Raw genomic sequence first — 25,020 nt, 5'->3', positions numbered from 1 at the left:
TAAGACGTCAGAGTATGTTTATGGGTGATAATCTTCAACTGATTAGTAACACAAGAAAATCAGTCTTGTAAGGGATGGTTTCCAAAAAATTGTGACAAAAATTATTTTGATTATTTTTTCTTCTTTTTAATAAGAAGAATAATTTAGAAAATTTAGAAAACTGACATTTCTTATTTTATTATATTTAAGGAAGGTTATCATTTATAAACATACTCTGATGTCTTCTCGAAGAAAATTCGACATCACCATCTCACCCTCTAATAGTCTAACGTTACCATCAAGAATCTGTCGCACTAGACATTGATGCTGCACAGAACTCACCTACTACATAAATCGTATGTTTTGGACCCTAGAGTTTGTTTCTATTTTTAGTATTTATTTCAGTAGCTAAACAAAATTTGTACTTGCTAGAGACATATGAGTACTAATCATGTCTAAATCATTTTAATTTCTTACACTATCAAAAATATTATTATCTTATTATGTATTAAATTATTAGAACTTGAGATGAAGTATAAATCCTCTGAGATCCCTAAATTTTAGGAATTAGTTATCATCACCTTATAAGATACCATATTATAGAATGTGAATAATTATCTGATTTTATATTGTAAAAATGGAATCACATAGTCAAACTAAACTTTGGCTATTCATCATGATTATCATTTATTGAATAGTATACTTTTTATTAATATTAAAGAACTTATTATCTGTTAATTTATTTTGAATGAAAAAAAATGATATTTAAGAGCATGTTTTTTTGTGAGGTCACTGCGTTGAATTGAATGTTACTTTATTAAGTATAATACTTACTAATGAACTTTATATCAATGAACTTTATATCAGTATTATATGACTTAATTATGTCACTTGTGTGTAAAATTTCTATCTTTTTAAAATGTAAGATATAAAGATGACATGTAAATTATGTTTAGTTAATTACATGTCATATGAATTTGAAGGCTGTTTCAATTATTCGTGAGGGAAGGGTGGATTTAGTTGCGTCAATTTTAAGGATATATAAAAAACCTCGTACAAGTTCAGGGCTATTACAAGTTACTTGTCAAGAACTTTTTCCAAATATCTCATCTCACAAACTCCATCTCTAAATTGTGATGGACAGGGACAGATCTAGAAACTAAATTTGGGGTGGACTTAAAATGATGTATATATATATTATATTATATTATAAAGTTTAAATAATTAAAATTTTTAATTAAATCAATTTCAATACAAAGTGTCAAACAAATAAGAGAGACATCTTTCATTTTATTGCGAACTTTTAATTGTTTTATTGCTAAAATAAATAAATAATACATTTTGTTGAAGAAATTTTAATGAGTAAGAAAAAAAAAATTTACTCATCTATAGCAAATATGATAGAATTATTCTTAAAAAAAGGTAAATTATACACAAAAACTAGTTTAAACAACATTTAGATTAAGTTAATAATTTTAAATAAACTCTTATATATATCATTCAAAGTTTAGTTCTCTACCCAGCTAATGATAACGTCTAAATTAATATTTTTTAATAAAATAAAGTAAATCAAAATCATTAAACATACCATGATAGATGATAGGTGATGTGCATGGATTGAACGACGACAAGTATGAGATGTTTCAATCAAAATATTGTTATCTTCTAAAAATTGTGAAAATTTATTATTCTTTCTGAATCAAGTTATTTGATACGAATAGAAGTTTTCTATAATACTTAAAGTAATAAAAAATAGATGATAATAATAAAATAAAATAAACTCTAATACTCTTAAATTTATAAATAAGAAGGCTAAATATTTTATAATAGTAATAAATAATTATTATTTTTTCTCAAACATATAAAGTTTTTATAAAAATAAAATTATTTACCTCTTCATTTACCACCTAGAACTTCATTTATATAAAAATAAAAATTATTCATACTATTTATTCATAAATATCATCTTAACCAATTTAAAAAAATCTTAATTACTTTATATTATATTTGAATAAACATTCAACTTTTCAGAAATACTTTAACTTTGTTAAGAAATTTATACTTAATATATATTAAGAGAAAATAAGTAAAGAAAATATTTTGATTATAAAATTTTCAAGAATAAAATAAAAAAATAGTAAATTATATTTTGTCAAAGAGAGTGGTGTACATGAGATATAATACAAAGTTAGGTAGACAGTCTTCTTATGAGATTTCTTCACTTTCTTTTTAGCCCACCTCAGCTCACAAGTAAATACGTCCCTGGGGATGGAGTTTTAGTTACAGATGAGGTGGAAGACGGGAGGAAACATATCAATTTGCAATAGGCTTGTAATAGACAATTCTATTAGTCTATAAACACAGAATAAACAATTTCATTTGCATAATGAACCGAGTGGTTTGGCTTGCCAACACTAATACTGCAAAAATAATTGGAAATACATATTTTATTATGTTATGAACTTGGGAGGTGGAGATGTTGCATTATCACTATTTTCTTTGTTTTTATTTTTTTTATTAACTTCACATATTTGCAATAATGAGTTTCATTACTGGGTAAGATTGCTCATGACTATTTACATTTTTGCTTTATCTCAACATTTTTTTGAGTTAATAATTTGCTGTCTCATTTATGCAAATCATGTAAAATGTATTTTACTACCTTTTGTTGACTGCAGATGTTCGAACTCAAGCAATGTATCAGCTTCAAGACTATGGCTTCATTGGATGGATATTTTCTTGTTACAGTGAAGATGCACACAAGGTTTGTAGATTTGATGATTAATTTGTTGCCAAGTAATTGGCCAGAAGATTTTAGCATTCAGTTCTGGATTACATGTTAGTAATTATTCAGGTTGGAAGAATCCAGGATATTGCTTTTCAGTCCTTGGATAGCAAGCAAAGTCAAATGTTGAGAGCAGTTTCAGTTTCTCAGCAAACAAAGAGGTGGTCATCGACCTTGAATTATCCTTGAGTTCTTTAGAAAATGTGTCAACTAGACTTGGCTCTGGAAAGGAAGAAAGTCTTGAAGAAGATACTGGTGATTCGAAAGCTGCCAGACTATTTAAGGTAAATTCATATTTCTTAATTTCTTTTTGGCTAAATAAGAATTAGCTGATTTACAAAAGTACATCACCAATTTGAGTGACTTTGAAGACAATAACCATATCATAGATCGATGTCGAGACTCTCGTAGAGAGGTGTCGTGGAGTGTTTGCAAAGAGGCTGTCGGTAGATTAACAATAGTCAATGTTACAAAGTTGACCTTAGACTAAATTGGGATGTTAATTTTTATATAACTGCTCAAAAACAGGCTTGAATCTTCAAAAGTTATGAGCTCGAAGTAAACTGGGCTTTAATGACCTTTGGAGAAAGGGAATGATTGAGTTTTTTAGGTTTATTTTTCTTCTCTTCTTTTCTCTATTTTTTAAATAGTCAAAATAAAAGCATACTAAAAATACTCCAACAAATCTACTTTTTTGCAAAATTATGACAAAATTTATTTTGATTATTTTTTCTTATTTTTAATAAGAAGAATAATCTAGAACACTAGCATTTTCTTGTCTTTTAAATTTGATGAAAGTTATCATTCATGAACAAAGTATGATGTCTTATCCAAGGAAACTCGACATCACCATCTCACCCTCTGATAGTCTAGCATTATCATCAAGATATTGTCACACTAGACATTAATGCTGCATGGACCTTACCTACTACATAAAATCGTATGTTTTGGGCCCTAGAGTTTTTATTTTTTATATATATTTTTAGTATTTATTTAATTAACTAAATAAAATGGAAATATTTTTTTTTCTATAAAGACCATTATTACTTAAATTCAAACAAGTCAATTTTTTAGCATTACTTTTTTTCAAGACAACTTTTCAACATTTAAAATTTTACATTACCTCCTCAGAATATCTACTGTCTTACAGTGCGGACTATGTCAATCTAACATACGCTGCTATATAGAAATTCTATGAAACTCTCGTTTGGTGATTATCATTAAATCTACTAATTTAGTATTTACATCAATTTCTAAGGAAATCCATTGTCATACGTTTGAAATACTTCAGCTCCGACTACGTCAGTCTAGTGGTCGACAATTTGCAGACATTCCGTGACCCACCTCCCTATAAGAGTCTTGACATGTATAGCGATTGTCCTCTACCTCTCATTTTTTTTACTTTCTAACATATTCATTTGGGTTGAATCAAGTCACTGGATTTTTTTTCTTAGTTTAAAGAATATGTTATTCGGTAGGAACTTTGAAGGGTGTAAAAATAGTTATTAGGTTTTCTTCATTTAGATTTATTTTAATTATTTTTATATATTGTTAAATATTTTAGAATTCTAATTAGCATATTTAGGGAAATTATTATGATATTTTAGACATTCAAATTTATCTTGATTAAAATGGTATAAATATGTTATATGGATTATCTATAATAATAATAATATATCAGAAAACACATATTTTCTCATTTCATTCGTAATTCAACATTAGCTAAAGACTCTAACCACATACTTCATTAGTCTTATAATTGTTTGCGGCAATAACTTTTATCTCGGTTAATACTTGGGTAATATTTTTCCTTAGAGTGATACACATTTATTATTAAGAGCTAAATGCGACGAATATCATATTAATGTGAGTTATCAATTTTTTTCTGAAAGATAATGTTTATATAAATTGAAGTGTGTGAAATGCAATTTAAATAATACCAGAGAAGAGAATGTAACCGAAATAATAAAATATAAATTATCTCTGTCTCCCCTCTCATGCTCCACCCAATGAAGGTGATCAGGTTAACCATCAACTTAGAACTTAGGTTTCTCCACGTCATTGTTGCAACACTCTTTTATTTCTCTCAAACCTATTTCTCTTCAACCTAATGCACTATAGAGCATCCTCAAAATGGCCTTTTATACTTATTTCTTTTTATGTGTTAGAGAAATTTTCAAAGATTTTTCAATGATACATGATCCCTAATACCATCCCCAATCTTTATGGCTCCAATTTTCACACCTCCAAGGAGAAAGGACATCATAGACACATGTAGCTTGAAAATGTCTTTTGGATGAACTTCTTTTCATTTATTGTTTAATGGAAAACAAGCAAAGAATGCAAGAAAACCTTGAAACCATAGTCTTTTCCATTTGAACTAGTCTCTATCCCTTTGATAGGGAAAACATAAAAGCTTTTCCTCAAGTTCTCACTTGAACTCTTCCATTGTCAACAATCATTTGACATCATATCTCCTATAATTATCGTTCCATTCCCTAGTTTTACCTTTGGAAAATTAGAGAATTCATCCTATAAGAAAAATTCATCTATTGACAAATAAGAAGTTTCTTAATGAATCATCCACTTCATGAGCCCTAAATTTTGCGATAATGACATTCTTCACAAAAACCTCTTCCAAATCTTCACAACCATTTTCCATAAAACCATTATTGAACATTTTCAAGTCAATGACAATAAATCCTATATTTTCAGTTGGTCTCTTGATCTTATACGATGCCAACAAGAACCTACAACTATTTTTTTCGCCGTGACCCCAAATATTTTTTTCTACATAGCTTTCAATTTCTCCGTCACTTCAGTGGGAGCAAATCTACTTAAAGGCATGTAATAAATTTGAATTGTTGAAACCCTTTTAGTTACAAGTACTAACCTTCCCTCTTTGAACATTAATTGATTTCCAATACATAAAGGTTTTCTCCATATTCTCAATGACCGGATTCCATGTTGTCATCTTCTGACATTTTGCCCCATTGGAAATCCAATGTATTTGGTAGGGAGCGAAGCCAACTTGAGATGTCAATAATCAGTTAAAATCACAACATTCCTCACTTTCCCAATAGGTATCAAGACGATCTTTTCCGCATTCAAACATAGTCTCGAGTAGAGTTCCATAATGCTAGTTAGATAATACTTCATTGCCTCTATAAACAATAACGTATCATCTGCAAATAAAAGATGACTCACCACAAGATCATGGTCGTATGAATTAGATTTTCATTGCCAATTCTCCATTTCTCAAAACTTTCGCATGCTTTCCTTAGACCAAGAACCTTATGAAAATGAAACAACCAATTTTGTTCACAAATTTCATAAAGGAATCATTACCTTGGAGTCAACTTGCATCTCCTCCTACCGTATCATCTTCATCGTCTATTTTTATCTCCTCTAGAGAAAAACTATTTTTACTGGAAATCCATCTTCTTAATCTTTATATATACTAACATTCTTTTTGAGTATGTTAAATTTGAGCGTTCTAACTCCTCGTTTTATTTTCATATTCAATGAAATTGATTGTTTCATTTTTCAACTCGGTACTCATAGTTGGGTTTGTACTCATATTTTATTAAAGTTTATATATTTTAATGGGCTTTAAGCCTTTATCGGGCTTAAGAATATTAGTTTAGTCTATTTGGTTTTTGATATACTCCTATATAAATAAAGACATTGTAACATAGGGTTACTTGGACCATTATTTAATGGAAAATCAATAGAATGGATGACTCCCTGAGGATGAAGGCATTGTTGGCCGAACCTCGTTATATCTTGTGTTCTTTATTATTCTTTATCACTTTATTGCTATATCTTTTTTTATTGTGTATTTAGATTATATCTTTTCTTAACAAGTGATATCAGAGCATGTTTTCAGAATATTTATCATAATCTATTTATGCATGTATAATAAAAACTATAACCACCATTGAAAAGTTGTTGAATATTTGTGCTTTTGTTGAAGATTGTTAGTTGTTTGAGAAAACAACATTGGTTGTAAAAAAATTAGCTTTTGTGAAAATTTGTGTCGAAATCTTCAGTTGCTAAGGAGATGTCAACGGTCGTTAAAATATTTTTTAGTTTTGGGTGACGATGTCTTGAAAAGAAGAGAAAAGAAGACAATGGGTCTTTTGTTCTTCTCGAAGGCGCCAATTAGTGTAGGTGACGAAAAGTCGTCGTGTAAGCAGCGACACCAGAATGAAGAAGATGAGGTATATTTTTTGACTTATTTTAATATGGGAATTTGGTCTATTAAAATATAAAAAAAGAAAAAAAAAATATATCTCCATATATATTCCATATATATAGATATTAAATATAGAGAGAAGGAGCCAGAAATCTTTGAAGCGGTCAACAACTAAGACTTTTTCTTTAAGTCTCGTTTGGTTTTATAAAATAGGTTTAAGACCTATTTGATTCCAATTTTCAAAAGTAAAGCTTTGTTTGATTTTAATCAAAATTTCAAAGCTTTGTATGCTTTGATCTTGGATTTGAATTGTGGCTTATTTGACTTAAATTTCTCAAAGATGGTGATTTGTGATATATCTGTTAAGAGATTTGATATTCGTTCATATGGAGATTGAAAATTGGAGTTGGTAAAGAAGGTGGAATATTTATTCAATGTTGTAGATTGTGGAAAATAGTTGATGCAACATATAAAGTATTTTTTAATTAAAGCTGGTGACTTAATGGTTTTTTTGCAGACTGTGGTTTTGATATATGTGTATAAATGTCGGATTTGGATTTGCATCAAAGCTTGTGAGTATGTTTTGTTTGACAATCCCGGTAAGTGCTGGTGCAAAGTTGTCAAGTGGGTGTTGATGCCTCAAGTGTTCTACTAAGAATGATAATTTTTAAGGTATGAGTTGATGGTTCACTAATCATATACATTGTTTGTTAGATTTTTTCTATGCAAGATTTGGCTAGAAAAATGTGGAGAACAAACGATACATCTTCATGCTTGTTGAAAATTAGTTGGAGGTTTTATTATAACCGATTGTTGTCTTGACATACATGAGTGACATTATTTCACTATGTTGAGGGTTTTGACTTGAAGAAATTCTCGGCTAAAATAAGTTTGGAAAGATTTTTATTTTAAAAAATGGTTATTGAAGAAGTCAAAAATTAAAAGAGAGATAGAGAGAAAATCTAGCAGCATATTTTCGCAGACAACCGCGTAGAGTTCATCAAACTGTTGATTGGAGATTCAAACGAAGTCCGATTGCGCTGAGATTTTGTCGAGAGGTTGGTAAATAATTCCTCTACATTTTCAACAGTCGGATCAAGGTTTGGACGTTTCGAAGTTGGTTTTTCTTGGGCTCAAAGTGTATGCCTAATTTTAGTTTTATTTGACTTGTTTGCCAAAAAGTTTTGTATCTTTTTACAGAGAATCAAGATGAAGAGGATGGTGAGATTATGTGTTTTATACTTGAAAAAAACATGATCAAGTATGGAAAGTTATTATCAAAATGGTGTTTATCGATAACAACATTATCGACATGTTAATAGGGCAATCCTTCGAGCCAAATTATAAGATTGCATTGAGTTGGCGGGTGTTAGATTAAATAGTTAATCAATTCCTAGTATAAATAAGAACTGAATTTCGTTAAATTAATCTTGTATAGATTGAAGAAACCGGAAGGAAAAAGTTGTCCGGTAATTGATCAAAATCGACCCTTGATCAAGTTCGGTATTATGCAAAGAGGCGCTTCCGGTTTTATCTCCAAATCGGTATTTTACACTTCTGTATTATATTGTAAGCGCGTTCAATAGTTTGTGAATTCGGTATTTTATAAAAGCGCAACCAGTAGTTTATACTTCGGTAATTTAAGAGACGTATTCAATATTATATGCTTCTGGTAGTTTACAAGATCGGTTTCTTGTAAACAAGTATCCAGTAGTTTATAACATCAGTTTTATATCAAAGGCGTGTCCGATATTTTAGAAGATTGGTTTTATGTGAAGACGTATCCGGTAGTATATGAAATCAGTATTTTGCAAGTTCGGTTTTATAAGAAGCGCATCCGATTTTCTATAGTTCAATTTTATATTGGAACGCATCTGGTAGTTTGTGAACTTCCGGTTCTATATTAAGATCGATATTTTACCACAAGGCACACTTACTAGTTTATCTAAATCGGTTTTTGGATAAACGCCTACGGTATTTTACCAATTTGGCTTTATGCTAAACATCCCCGATACTTTATTATTTCGGCTCTAGATAAGGCACCTCCGGTATTTTCCAAGTTTGGCATTTTGGATAAGCACCTTCATATACCTGATCAACCTTAATTCCCAAATAAGCATTTGTTATAGGCAGTCTGACACAGCTGCATAATCAGACTTATAAAAGACTGCTATAAACCAAGACAAGTCAAACCTTCTGAGTTGTACGTTCCTCGTACATCGTAATACAATTAATGACAATTTAGCTTACTTTTCCCAAGTAAAGACAAGATCAAAGATGATCCTCTCTGATGTACCATTCTAGAACTCAACCAATCAAATTAGGACTGGTGTCCTCTGAAGCAAATATGTTTGTTGGTGAAGCAAATATGCGCGTTGCAGCTTGCTTATTTAAGAAGACTGAGGACAACGTACTTCACAACTTTTTTACAATCGTTCTAACAACCTTTTGAACAACTTTTGCATAAAGATCAACACCAGTTTCCTCACTACTCTCTCAAGCTATCAAAGTGTTAAAAGTTTACAAGTGTGCTAGAGTATTAAAGTTGTTTTACACTCTGTTTATTCTGCGTGAGTTCTCAGTAGTGTAAGTAGACAGAGTTTTCTTCTGTTCAACATAGTGTGTGCTAGGAGTTCGCAAACAGGCAGTGTCTAAGTCATAGTTGTTCGATTGGGTTTGTACAAGTATTGTATTCAAACCAAATCTTCTAGTTAATATCCTTCACATCTTTGAGAAGAAAGGGTGACATAGGAGTTTTTACTCCGAACATCCATAAACTCTTTTGTGTTGTGTGTTTTTTCCTTTCACTTGTTGCTTCAAGTCTAAACAAACATTTCCGCACTTGAACTCGATCAAGAGTTTGTGACGACTTGCGAATAGAAACCGATATTAGCTTCTAACAGAGTTAATATCAGCCGAAGTGTGTAAGCATTCAACGTAGTCATACCCCCGTCTCTATCGTTGATCCCAATCCTAACAGTGGGTGATTAAGAATTGACACAATTCTAGTTAACACAAAATATGAATGAAGACTAGGAAGATGAAGACTAGTGAAAAACACTTATAAGTTGAGGTGGAGAAATCTTGAGATCAACTCTCAAACGAACCAATAAGAAATCATTGCATTTTCTTCAAATGTGAGAAGATAAATAAAACCTTCAGTGGTATTCCTAGTCATGAAAAATGAGCTAGATGGGAGACTCGGTTAATTCGAAGGTGATGATTTTATTAATTCTTTTGTTCTATCTTAATTGTCTATATATTGTGGATCATAGTTTAGATGAATGAGATGATTTATTTTTCATCTTATTGAGGAGATGATTGAGACCTTGAATGAGATTCCTAGTCATGAAAAAGGAGCTAGATGAGAGGTTCGATCAATTCAAATTGAATGATATTCGATTTCTTTCAGAGAAACTATAGATGATCATTTGAAACATTATTGAAGACAATTGAAGAGAGACAGTGAATCTTGAAATAATATTATTGGATTGCTAGTCGTTTTTGGATTATAAAACTAGTAGATTGTAAGTTAATTTGTTCAAGAAGAAGCATGAGGTTCAAGTTGGTTGAGTGTACAACGTTCAAAGCAAGATGAGTGACAAATGCTTTGTCAAATCTTGAGCTTGAGAAAAAAGATGTCGTGATAACCTAATTTATTTGTTATGAAGTAGACGATAAAGGTTCTCTTGGGTTTTCTTGATTTCAATCGATATCTTTTTTTGAGGAAGTAGGTGATGAAAGTTCGTTTTGGGTGTCCTCAATTTCGATAGATATCTGATTTTGAAAAAGTAGACGATAAAAGTTTGTCTTGGGTCTATTCAGTAATTTGGTTTCAGTCGATTGTTGAACTTGAAAAATAATACATTCACTTTGTGGAAAACAAGGGTAAAGATATTTTTGACATAATAAAGAATTGTTAATTTTACATTCTGTATATCTCAACGGGTATAAACAAAGATTGGGAAGAGTTATTGAATGTCTTTCGTCATTGAAATTGATAGAAAAATTAAGTAGATTAATTTTGGAACCGGCCACACATTACATGTTTTGAATATTTATTCTAAATAATCAAAAAGGGAGAAATTGATAGAAAAATTAAGTAGATTAATTTTGGAACCGGCCAGACGAACTAAACAGAAGTTAATCTTCGTGTGCAGGTACTTCTAAAACCGTATGAACAGGTTGGCGTTGTAAAACCGGCTGATACTACAACTCAAAGAAACCAGTTTCAAGTGATCAAAGTTAAAGATCAGAGGAACCGGTTTTCACCTTCTCAAGCAACCGGTTAGCCAAGACAGAAACTTTCATTCCAACCGGATCATACTGCACAAGACACAAAAACCGGATGGTTCAGATCAAAAGTCAGAAGATTCAAACTTCAAGAGTGACGTACCATGACGGAAGAAACGTGTCTTGAAAGAATAAAAGAAGATCGGATCCGATCGGAAGCATGCGAGGAAAGCAATGATGCTTTATTGATCTGAAATTGACAACCGGAAGTGCATGTTCAACACGTGTCCAAATCTGAAAACTGGCTACGTCATCTTTTGCTCAGAACTACCTGCATGAATGCTAGGTGTTGAGGAAAGTGAAGCGTGCAAGCAACCTTTTCTGCAACAGGCGTGATGACGATCGACCAATCCGCAGGAGAGAGAAGAAAGTAACCGTTGGAAACTTTCAGCTATAAAAGGAGGATTAAACGTCTTCATTTAATGCACAAGCAACAACAAGTTACAAAATCATTAGTTCTGAAAGTTGTAAAAAACATTAAATTCTAGAGAGATAAAGTCCTATATACTGTAAAACCGGTGTGTCTAAAACCGGAAACTTTCTGTGTGTGTGTTTGTGTTGTATTACATCAAAGTGTGAGTTTGGTGTAACCGGCGAGTAGCGAAGTTGGGCTCGACCGGCAGCAACCGGTTCACCAGTGTAGTCAACGAGCTTCAAACACTCGGAAAGAAATATGACAACCGAGAAGTGATCATCAAAGCTCTAAGATCCTTGCCAAGCACGTGGGATATCAAGACCATGGTGATGAGGGAGTCAAGCACCCTTGGGCAGATGAAGCTGCATGATGTGTTTGAGGACTTGAAAGCCTACGAATTCGAGATCAAGTCTCGGATCGAAGATGAAGCATCCACATCAACTGCAACTAGAGCTTTGGTTACATCGGTGGAACCGGCGGCTCAAGTATCAACCGCACCGCTCCAGTCAAAAACACCGATCAAATTACCGAAGATGTGATGGCAATGCTAGCTCAGAAATTCGGGAAATTCATGAAGAAGAGCCAGCCACCATCTAATAATGATTTTAATTATAATTATGTAGATAAATCAAACAAGAGATGTTATAACTGTGATGGTTTTGGACATTTCAGGTCAGAGTGTAGAAAACCAAGAAGAGACGATAGAAAACCGGAAGGAAACTATCAAGGAAATAATTATCAAGGGAATAACTATCAAGGCAACCGGTATCAGGGAAACAATTACCAAGGGAATAATTATCGGGGAAACAACAACAATCAACGAAACGACTACCGGAGGAATGATGATCAACATGCTGATGAAGGAAAGGAGATTCAAAAGGCACTCATTGCATCTGATGGTGGAAGCGAGTGGGCATACTCCGACAATGAAGATGGCGAAGAGAAAGTAACCTGCTTCATGGCAAACGACGAAGAGGTATTTGACTTCTCTTCTGATGAGTTTACAAAAGAAGATCTAGTTTCTGCACTCAACCAAATGGTTGCTGAGTTCAGAAACATATCTGCGTACATACCAACTCCTGTAGAACCTAAAACCGAACAAACAAATTATGTATACGATAAAACATGCGAAATCGAAACATATGAAATGGATGAACTATTCTCCGATAATGAGAAGACAGTTCAACCGGTAACCGAAACCGATGAACGAGCAATGTACGTCACAGCTGCGTGGGAGAGATCACGTCAAGCTGTAAAACAAATGTGTAACTATAAAAGACATCCGAAGTGTAGGTATGGTATCGGTTATGAACCAAATAAACAAAATGAAACAAAACAACCTAACGGGATGAAACTCACGAAAAATAATCTTCATTTATAAAATTTGTTAAAAGTTCACAAACCGAAAATGACCTAAAACCGGAAGAAACGCTTAAGTATGTGAGTCCTAACGAATCTGAAAAATGGCTTCATCCTGAAAGAAGGAAAGTCAACCGGAAACCAAGTAAATCTAATAAAAACCGACATCAAAGAAGTCCATCACCACATAAGGCATTCTTGAGCAACAGCCAAGAAGTTAAGCCAAATATTATCAAAACAATAACCGGGAAAGTGATCCGACTCATTCAAGTCTGGATCCCAAAGGGACTAATCAACCATGGACCCAACTAAATGTGGGTACCAAAAGGGTGTAAATAATTGTTTGTTACAGGTCAGGAGAAGCAACCGGCTAAAGAACTCAGAATGGTACTTGGACAGCGGATGCTCAAGGCATATGACCGGAAACAAGGAGCTACTTACAGACATCAAGTACAAAACTGGAGCATTTATCACATTCGGGGATAACTCAAAAGGTAAAACCGTGGGCAAGGGTAAGATTGTCCATGGTGAATTATCCATAAATAATGTATTATTGGTAGAAAAACTAAGCTTTAACCTGTTAAGCATAAGCCAAATGTGTGATGTGGGATACAAAGTAGAATTTCATAAAAACTCATGCTTAGTTAAAAACCAAAACAACGATGTTCTTCTAACCGGTAACCGGATAGGAAACATTTACAAAGTTGATTGGAAAACTGATTTCGAAAAACCTGTGTGTATGATAGCCGGAAATGATCCAAACTGGCTTTGGCATAAACGATTGAATCACTTGAATTCCAAAACTATTAACAAAACTAATAAGTTATTAATTGTTTATTTTAATTAGGTTCATTTGATAATTTATTTAAAATCAGATTAAAAATTTAGAATAGGTAATCCTGCAATACATATGGAGGAATATAGTAAAAACATTTCAAAATATAATTTTAATTTGGAAAATTAAACAAATTATGCATGTTAAAATAGTATTTTAATTATTTTTTTCATGGTTTAATTTTACATTTATTGAATTAACTTCCAAATAAATTATTTGGTTTATTCAGGTTTATTTTGTTGTGTATTCATGATTTATTTTTGTGAATTCAACATTTAACATTTAATTTTATTATACGTACTTTTAAAATTGAATTCATTTTTTTTTGTGATTTCATAAATTGGACAATTGAGAGTCATACATCAACTTGTGTAAACATAGAAGGTCCCTTATACTTTGAATGAACACTAAGACCAATGTCATTCAATCGAGATATGTCTTAGCTTGATGCATAAGGTAAAAACACCAACTATAGAGCACTACCACTTTGAGAATAATTTTTTGATTGAAGAGTGGTCACTTTTGGACTCATGATAAAGATCATGCCTTGTTTCGAAATGTCGTGGAGTTCAAAATCTCATTTCGAAAATCGGAATAAGAGAAATTGTAGAGTATATTCTTAAATTCCAGAACAATTGAAATCACTTATATTGGTTAAGTTTTGCACCCTAGAGGATTTTTCAAAAAAAATATTGCATATCCGTATTTTTCAAAATTTTCGAATGACCAAATGAAGAACACCTTCATGGGTTTCTTCATGAACTCAGAATCTAGTGACCGCTGCAATAAAGACCCCAATGATGTATGTTTATAGGAAGACGATGATGTGATTTCCGAATTTTCAAATTTAGCGCCCTTTTCAGCTCGTTTGACTAAGCTAGGCACATTGAACCCTAGGTTGATTAACGTTGATCGGGGTAAACTCAACCGATTTGACTCAGTATAACTGATTCCTTTGACCATCACTTCTCTCAGTGTGTTTGTCGCATCAATGGGAGACAAGATCTTACCACTCGTATATAAGCTAATTATATGTACATTCTTAAGGTTGAACGTATATCTACTTTTTCTAGAATTGAAATACATAGTTCAAACTTATAGAAGATGATGTCAAAATATCATCACCTCAATGGACGTCTTCAACTCAACTTGTGTTGACTTGTGCTCGGTCTCATGGTTCCTACTAAAAGTTATGTTATTACAAACACTTCCGTTTTCGAATCAACATGTTCGACTAGTGCCAACAAAGATTCAGCATTAAGATCTCCTATCGTTTCTAAATTCAATATCTTTCTCTACAATCAGACATCGTTAGTTCTTACACGCTCGCCATAACAAAATATTGTTGGATGCAAATAAAATTTTAAAATTAAACATGAAGTTAATTATTACTAAACAATAAAAAGTACATCTTGTTACTAATGGTTTTCATCAAAAACCTAATATTGATTATGGAGAAACATTGAGTCATGTAGTCAAATCAACGACAATTTACTATTGTAGTTACTCGTGGGTGGTTGATTCATCAATTGGATATGCATAATTATTAATATAATACATGATACACTTGGCGAATGAGTCTAAACGACACAACCTCTAGGTTTGTTTTATCCCAAACTTCTTAATCATGTTTGTCGTCATTACAAACCAATTTTTGCCACAAAACAGATCCCTCGAGCTTTATATGTTACATTCCTCATGGATTTACCGAAGCAACTTTATATATCATTGTTCTTGCAAATAATATAATCTTCATGAGTAAGATCATATCTCTACAACAATCAAACGTTTGAGTGATATATTTACATTCAAAGATCTCGGACACATAGATTGGATGAAAACAACGTGTATTTCTTTAGCATTTCTCATATCTCATACAAAATACATTCAAGAAATTCTTACATGTGCTAATATGCATCATGTCAAACCACCAACATACCTATTGATTCAAATTCTTTTCTCTCTTAACATAATGATGATCCAATTTCTAATTCCACAATCTACAAATCATTGGATTGATGTCGAATATATTTTTCGATACCTACGACATATTCTCAATCATGGATTATCTCAATCATGGATTATTTATACAGTGCACCCAAAATCTGAGCTTCACAGTCTAGTCTAATTCAAATTGGGTTGGTGGTCTAGATAACCGAAATCAATAACAAGTTATTTGCATTTTTCTTAATATTTTTCATCTTCTTTTGAATATTAAAAGAAACAATAAGTAGATGCCTAATCTCATAATATTGTGCACTGAGATGTAACTTCAATCATATTTAATGAATTAAGAGTCGTTCACATACACTATGGTGTGACAATATTGAATTTATTTGTTTATCTTCTAATATAGTGTTTAATGTTCCTAACTAAATATACATAAAAATTGATTTTCATTTTGTTCATGTGTTACAGAAAAATTGTTTCACAACTAATCTATTCTCACCGAATACTAAATTACAAATACCTCTAGAAAAACCTTTCTTCACATAGTATGTTTCAATGTTTTATTTTCAGATATATTAAAAAATAACAAATTTCTAATAATTAATTAAAGTCGCATTATCTTATTCGTATTTATATTTCTATTCATACCCTATTTTATGATCAGTAGAGACAACTTCATAGGAATGATCTATGGCACCCCAGCGGAAAATTATCAAACTTTTACTATGATCTTTCTGAGATCTCTAATAGAAATGAGGCTAAAGTGGTCGACTATTTTCGTCTCACATCTAATCAAATTGTTTGGAGAATTCCTTTAAATAGACGATTTTCCATCGAAAAAGAAGGAAGATGAGATCTCATCATATATGCTCTTACCAACGTTTTGATTGACCTAGAGACTAACAACAAGTTTTCTTTGTCCGATTCTCGCGATTTTAAAACTAACTACATTTATCACGCGTCTCTCCAAAAATATTTCATCCCGATTTCCTTGGAAGTGGTGTGGAAATAAAAAAAATCTATCAAAAATCTCTTTTTTTTGTTGGGAAGCTATCAATGGAGAAGTCTTGACATTTAACAAACTAAAAAATAAAGGATTTCATCTCGCTTGCGATGCAACATTTGTTTGAAAATAAGAATCCATTGATCACATTATTCTTCATTGTGACATTGCCAAGAGCATGTGCGCTTTTATGTAGAATCTTTTTCAATTTTAATGTGATACACCATCAAAAGTCGATGACTTCTGGGTCAAATGGATTGAATTGAGTTCTAGCAACAAAATCGCGGACGACTGAAAACCAATTCCCCTCATCATGTGGTGGACAATCTGGATAGAAAGAAAACAGAAGAGTTTTCGAAGGAAAAAGATATGGATACGAGCGTCTCAAATTATTTATGTTACACGTGTTTGCCTCAATTCGAAAAAAATGGCTTGTACTGGATGAGAATTTTTTTAATCATATTCGCATTTAAAATTATTACTTTTTTTATTTATTGTTTTTTTGTTTTTTTCTTTATTTTTGTAACGTTTAAACGCATTTTGGTCTGTTTTTTTTAATAAAAGTTGACATTTAAAAAAAATAGGTGGTGATTCTCCTCTATTGTAATTGTTCAAGGACTTGAAAACTCTTCCAAAATTCGTGCAAGTTTGTTTGTTGGTGATAGGCTATCTTATTTATAAAAGTTAAAAGTTTATAACTTTCTATTAATAATAGGAAAAATGATGCATTTATGCTTCTAAAGTTAGCTCTCATATTCAGGAGGTGTAATAAGAAATAATACTATTAATGTTACAGGGTAATAAGTTATAATCTTTTATTTTGTTTAATGTCAGAGTTACAAGGATCTGACAGAAACCTATTGGACACATACTTTGTCAGTTTCTATCTGATTACAGTTTTAATGCTTCTAAATCTGGTTAGTCTGATCAGTCACTAATTATTACTAATAGTTATAAGTCCCAGTTTTATTCCTTTCTTTCGGTTTACTTTCAGGTTGTAGCATTTGTTCTGGAGGCATTCTTTGCTGAAATGAAAATGGAGACATCATTCATATACGGGAAGTTGTGTTAATAAATTATAGTTATGTTGGGTTGGCTATAAATTAATGAATTAATTAATTGTGCAGAACAAAATCGAGGAGTCAAATAATTAATTGATGCTCTTCTTAGTACTTAAAGTAAGCATGCTTTAATTCCTTAATTTATATGCAAATGATTCTAAATCTATTTCTATATTTGTGTTTTTTTTCTCTGCAGCAATCTATTTTTGAAAGAGAGGCTATTTAATTTATTACTCTTCTAACTAAGGAGAGTATTCATCATTTGTAATATGTAATATATATATAACTTTATAGTAAGAATTCAAATTAATCTTTTTATCCTTGTTTTATTTAGGAGCCAGGTAAAATTACATGATTTTGATATAGTAGAAATAACTTATTAGTAACTCCAGTAATGATAGATAAAAAATTATGAATTAGGCTAGCTTAAAAACTTATTGGAACCCACCAATATAGTCTAGTGTAAGAGTCGGTTTAAGAGATTAAAATGTCACAAGTTAAATTTTATTTGGAAACATTTTGAGTTTAAACAGGTTATGACTGTGGGATAATATGTTAGTTTTCTTTTAATTCCCAAAAAAAAACCCTTAGATTGCTTGAAAATTAATACTAACTTTATTTTGCCTTTGGTTTTTCCATTTTGTTCCCTACATAAAATCCTTTAAATGATCATTTTAATTGCAAATCAATTAGATAGAGATATTGTGGGTTAGCTTTTCTGGGTAGTAAATTTTGGTTAAAACATAAAAATAAATTACAATTCAATCTTTGAAACAATCAACTAACAAACTTTTTAAAACATAAAACACATGTGGTTTTTATAAAGAAACTGTTGGAACTAATGTGGTAAGGGAATCAAGTATTTAAAAAGATGAATAAAAAGTGTATTAGAATCATCCCAACAGAGTCAAAGGCAAAGAAGGGAAGCAAACGAACATGAATTGATCGCGTGTTTTTATAAATCTTCAACTTAGGAAGATCACCAATAGAAACATATATATCTTCTAATGGAGATCACCCATAGAAGCTTACAACTCCTCCCTACCAATAGGTTAATGATTCAGATTCTCTATAGCCATATTTTTCAACAAAATATGATACACGACTTCAATTCATGCCTCATAACCGGCCCCATTGATTTTGGGCATAACTCAAATATTGTCAATTGAGTTTGATAGAAGGATTGGATAATGAAGCAAAAATTGGGATTAGACTCTACATCCTTAAAACACATACACCATCACAATTCACATAATATACATCTATTGTAGGTCAAGATCCTATCAAAAATAACACTACAACCAAAAAGGAGATCTTCCAAACTCTATATGTTATCGCAGACACTAAAGTCTCAGAAATAGTTTACCCAACAAGCACATTTTTTATATAACTATGACGAGTTGATAGAGAAATTGCATTTATAACAACTTTTCAAGCCATTTACTTACTGTGAAACCAATATGAATGAATCCAGGATATATTTGAATCAATCAAATAATCCCAAAACTATCATCTGAAACAAAAGTTGTCAAACGTCTTAGTATCAAAGGTGCCTTTTGAAGAAACAAACAAAAGAAATGATCCAATGTCATATAAAATTTGAAGTGAACTGAATTGTATAATCTAAATATTAGACTTTATAGATGGATGCCACTTTACGTAGCGAAATTTCTCACAGTCGGTTGCTCCGTTATCAATAAATTTGTTGACTAAACCATCCATCATTCCACACAACGCAATCTTAAACTCATTGCTTGGACCAGATTGATCATCGTCAACAAATCCTCCTCCATACGCCCCTATTTGAGTACCATCTATGTAAGATTTGCAAGCCGACAAAATATGATGTGCACGAACACGAAAATGCCACTTAATCAACTCTTCAAAATGCTGCATCAAATATAAAAAAATATATATATTAAATTAAGAAACAAAGTAATCCATAATCATGAAATATCTATAAATAAATGTTCAAAATAAAAATAACCCAAATATAACTTGAAACAAAATTAAAACTATAATAAGATATTGAGATGGCAGTGGAGGAAAATAATTCAAAATAATTTGGGAGAAAATATAGGTAATTAATGTTCAAAATAAAATTCTAAATAAAGTAACAAAATTAGTCATTATATAATAAAAACTGAAAAATTGATTTTTATTTTGCTAAATATTCTGTCTTCATGGTTATAAAGATCTTAAAAAGTTTAAATCTGTGAAGTATTTTAATTAAAAATCAAAATAATTAATAATAATATAATAATAATGACGGATAATTTTTTTTTCTTCTTTAATCTGAAAAAACAATTCTTCCTGAAGATAGTCATCATTCATATTGGTATATATGTTAAAAATATGTGAAATTGAAGTGACAAGGTGTGTTAAAGAGAGAATCATTTCTAAAAGAAGGGAGAGTACGAGGTTTATTAGAGATATCGGTTTGAAACTGAATGTCTCCGCGGTGGACTTGATTTTACCAAAGATGATGAAAACGTGAACTCTCAACCATTTATGCGTTGGCGAGACCGTTTCTTGTTTTGTGCTGAAGCAATTTATAAATCACAAGCCGAAACAGGTGAAATCAAAGGGCATTACTTGAATGCTACTGCAGGTACATGCGAAGAAATGATCAAAAGGGCTGTATTTGCCAGAGAATTAGGAGTTCCTATTGTAATGCATGACTACTTAACAGGGGGATTCACTGCAAATACTAGCTTGGCTCATTATTGCCGAGATAATGGCTTACTTCTTCACATCCACCGTGCAATGCATGCAGTTATTGATAGACAGAAGAATCATGGTATACGAACTCAACAAATTCTATATATTTTTATTGTAAAATAATAATAAAAAACAAAAAATTACAAATAAATTGAAAAGGAGAATATCGTAATTTTAAATCATTTATACCTTAATGACATATAACACCAACTCTCTTCTTCATAACTAAACAAAGTTTAACCTTACATATTAATGTGAGGTTATCTCACACATATTATGTTTGTTATTTTGGCCAAATATGCGATATAAAACTTCCAATACAAATTTTAGAGCGTAAATCTCCATTTAAAGTATTAAAGTTTTTTTAGTACGAATGTTATTATATTATATAACCATATAATTCACACAAACTAGATTTTAGATCTATCCGTGTTTGTTTCTTGATTATAGATCTTCTCACAAATATATAAATGCCTACATATTTAAATATGTCGTATTTTTATATCTAGTGTCATTTTTAATGAAACATTGTTCTCAATATCACTCTCCCATCAACATTAACACAAAATGTGACTAACACTAACATTGGTTCAAATTCCCTTGAGATACATATTGATCTCTCCTCTACACAAATCTCAACAAAGTCTCTCTTACCACTCATGTATAAGTTAATTCTACATACTCTTCATGTTGAATCGAATGTCAACTCATTCTAGAATGTAAATACAAAGTCCAAACTTATAGAAGATGATGTCAAAATCTCATCACCGCAATGGATGTCTTCAACTCAACTTGTGTTGACTTTGTACTCGATCTCATGTTCCTACTAAAAACTATGTTATTACTAGCACTTCCGTTTTAGAACCAACATGCATAATAGTGCCAAGAAAGATTTAGCATGAAGCTCTCCCATGGTTTCTAAATTCAATATATTTCTCTACAATCACACATCGTCAGTTGTTACTTGCTCGCCATAACAAAATATTGTTGGATGCAAATAAACTTTTAAAATTAAACATAAAGTTAATAGTTACTAAACAATACCAAGTATTTCTCGTTACTAATGGTTTTCATCAATATGGAGAAACATCAAGTCTTGTAGTCTGATCAACGACAAATTTTACCGTTTTAACTTTTGTAGTTACTCGTGGGTGGTCGTTTCATCAATTGGATGTGCTTAATGTATATTAATAAATGATACACCTGGCAAAGGAGTCTAAATGACACAACCTCTATATTTGTTTTATCCCAAATTTCTTAATCATGTTTATCGTCGTAACAAACCAATTTATTGCCACAAAATAGGAATTAAAAAAAATGGATTAAGACAAAAAAAATAAATAGGAAAAATGGTATCCTATATACAAATAATTTTATTGTATAAAAAAAAAATCCTACATCTAACCGGTCAATTAAAATTTGAGAGAGAAAAAAATGTTACCAGCAATTTATACATACATAAGTCATTCTTCTTACTTTACTAGTAAAAAAAAATTGCTATGTGTAAACATAACTATCATAAACTAATAAAATAATTTTGAAGTAATTATAAATTATACATATACATACCTCTGGTGGGCTTGTAAGTGTGTTCATCATTGTCTTTAGTGATAGGATGAAGACAGACTCATTGTAATCCTTAGACTTCTTTTTACCCTTTTTTCCAACATAAATTTCTGAATTTCCAGGTTCATTGAAAAAGGGTTTAGAGTTGAAAATCAGAACTTGTATGGAGCACAAAACTTGTGCCATGGTTGACATTTTCGGTATTGGTTCACCTTTCTCAAGCTTCCATGTGTTCAATCGCACTATCCCATCTTTGGACATGTTTGGGTTCAATTGAAGACCACCCGAATGGTAGTAAACAGTCTAAAAAAGTATTTTTGAAAGGAACATATTAGTATAAGTACTTTTAACATCCAAAAATATAAATATATGAATTGTTACAAACATAATTAAAAGTTGATGACTTCTATTTTCTTATAACGTTTTATCGTAGTGTGATTAAATAACTTTTAGTGTGATTATGTATCGACTATTTTTTAAAAAGTGAACGAAAGATAAACTTTAAACCCGAGACCAACATACCGGGAGTACATCTGGATATGAAGGAGGGAAGGCGAGATCAAAGACAAAGAGACCATCGTGATATGGGGTTCCAGCTGATCCCACTATGACGGCTTGGATAAGATCCATTCTTGCTTCACATGCTTTAACATTTATGGAGTCTGCAAAAGATGGGTATTTAACTTATGATTAATTCTTTAACAAACCAAGTTAATGGAAATAAAATTGATTGATATATTCATGATAAAATCATTTAAAATCTTCTTGATACAAGTTATAACACAAATAGTTATAACTATAAGTCATATAAAATTCAAAAAACTACTGTTAGAAAAATAGTTAGATCAACAAAAAGAAAAAGTAATAATCCAATTCAAGGCAAACATGAGTCAACACATATCCTATACTTCCAAAAAAAAATGTAAGATATATGGGAAGGAAAATCGAACTAGATATGCACAAATTTTAATAATAATTGCCAAAAATTATAAACCCGAATCACATGCAAAATCAAAAAGAAAAATAAACATCATAAAAAAGGACAAGTCAATCAATTAAACAACTTATGTTACAATTATTATTATTTTAAATTTATTTAAACGAGTTACGAAAACATAAAGTCACTTGGGCACATTTGAAACATTTTCCATATTGATTGAGGCAATCAAATACAACTTCATCTACACCTTTAAACCTTTAAGACGCTCAAAGGAAATCACATTTAAGTCTAGGGGGAATAGATTAATAGAAATATCTAAAACACATTTGATCTTTTAGATGAAAAAGATGAATTTGATTTTGATGAAAAAAGTGAAGAAGAGAATGATGTTGAGCATTATGCAATTTCAAATGAAGAATATGATCTTGATCTTGATGAAGAAAAATATGACAATGAACTTTAGATTATGTTTTGAACTTTTTTAAAGTTTAAGAATTGGGCGATATACACTATTGACTATGCACTAATAATTGGGCGATAGTTTAGCCATGAACAACTTTGACGTTATTGAGCGATATACACTATTGACAACTATGCACTAAGGTATGAAAAAAATACTATTCCTATGGTAATAATGTAGTTAATCCTGAAGTACCTTAACCTAGAACTAAATATTCAGTTTTGAAGAACATAAACCAGAATTCAAGTTTCAATTATTAACTATATAACCTAGAATAGAATATTGATCCCTTGTCACCTTCAATTGTAGTAAGTTCTCTTAATTTTATTAAAAAACTAAATTCCATGATTTATTCCAGAAAAGAATAAAGAAGAAGAAGATAAAGCAAACTCCTCACCTGGCATGTTGTCCAGAAATTTCAACTCTTCCTGGACTCTCTTAATCCACATCGACGAAGGCTGCCACAAAAGAAGCTCATTAAAAAATTGACATATATAAGCATGCATATGTGCAACATACACATGAACACAATCAAAGATGATAATTAACATAAATTCACCTTGTGCAGATTCAATGTTTCAAAGAAGTGATTTGGAAACCTATCCACAAAATCGAATCTCCCATAATGTTTAAACTCGGTCATGTCTTCGCCACCTGCATTTAATTGAATCGTTAGAACCAAAACTGATCTACTGTCCTTCTAGAAATATGGATAACTGCACATTTTGCACTAGCACAAGATGCACAACACTCAATCGAAGATTCAATAAACGACAAAATCACAAACTTACTAGGAATAGTATAATTGGGGGAAGCAACTGTCGCCAGAACTTTATCTACTTGAGTTTGCAGCGCTCGGAGGCAATCATCCGATTCATATCCGTCGCTATAATCATAATCTGAAAGATCTTGATAACTAGCATAATTATTTTCATGAGATCCAGATTTCCCCAATTCCTCAATGATATGTGCCTGAAGAAAAGAGATTAAAAGTTGTCACCACCAAGCAAATTTCAGCAAATCATAAAAACCCATAAACAGAACAGACATGGGTATACAAAATAGCCTCTATAAGGACAGATTGAGAGAATATGGTGAAAATATGAAGAATTTGATGAGTATAAAAAAAGAGAAACAATAGATTTAAGTTTCACCTACCATAATTGAAACACATTACTAGGTTTCTTTTCAATCCAGTGACATTTCCAAGCTTAAAGGCTATCTAATCACCAAGGGAAGCATATATCTATCTATCTAGTAATTTGTTTATGCAACTGCAAGACCCGATTTGACTTAACACAAAACATAGTACTCTTGCCTACTAGAAAGGATCTAGAGAAGAAAACACATTCCAGATTTACTACAGAGCTTTGATCAGAGAAAAAGTAGTGATTAAAGAAAGCGATAGACTAAATGTGTAAACAAAAGACCTGATTTTGAATTTCCTTGTTTGAG

General features: G+C 31.3%; 2 protein-coding genes across 2 annotated transcripts; one reads left to right on the top strand and one right to left on the bottom strand.

The window, feature by feature from the left end:
* Positions 1-2,674: 2,674 nt before the first annotated feature.
* Positions 2,675-21,043, top strand: LOC124918458 (ribulose bisphosphate carboxylase large chain-like). Its single transcript, XM_047458606.1, has 5 exons — positions 2,675-2,743; positions 2,834-2,925; positions 2,979-3,048; positions 20,309-20,713; positions 21,014-21,043. Exons 1-5 carry the CDS (start codon positions 2,675-2,677, stop codon positions 21,041-21,043), a joined length of 666 nt encoding a protein of 221 aa, XP_047314562.1.
* A 400-nt stretch (positions 21,044-21,443) lies between these two features.
* Positions 21,444-24,537, bottom strand: LOC124918457 (putative ubiquitin-conjugating enzyme E2 38; the record flags this gene model as incomplete). The annotated part of the gene is made up of 6 exons (XM_047458605.1): positions 21,444-21,536; positions 22,169-22,468; positions 22,688-22,827; positions 23,963-24,023; positions 24,125-24,219; positions 24,357-24,537. Coding segments are annotated over 6 exons (870 nt in total), but the record flags the coding sequence as incomplete, so codon positions are not given.
* Positions 24,538-25,020: the final 483 nt, after the last annotated feature.

Source organism: Impatiens glandulifera, unplaced genomic scaffold (genome assembly GCF_907164915.1).
Source record: "Impatiens glandulifera unplaced genomic scaffold, dImpGla2.1, whole genome shotgun sequence".
NCBI classification, from domain to species: Eukaryota; Viridiplantae; Streptophyta; class Magnoliopsida; order Ericales; family Balsaminaceae; genus Impatiens; species Impatiens glandulifera.
This window is presented reverse-complemented; position numbering and strand designations above follow the sequence as displayed.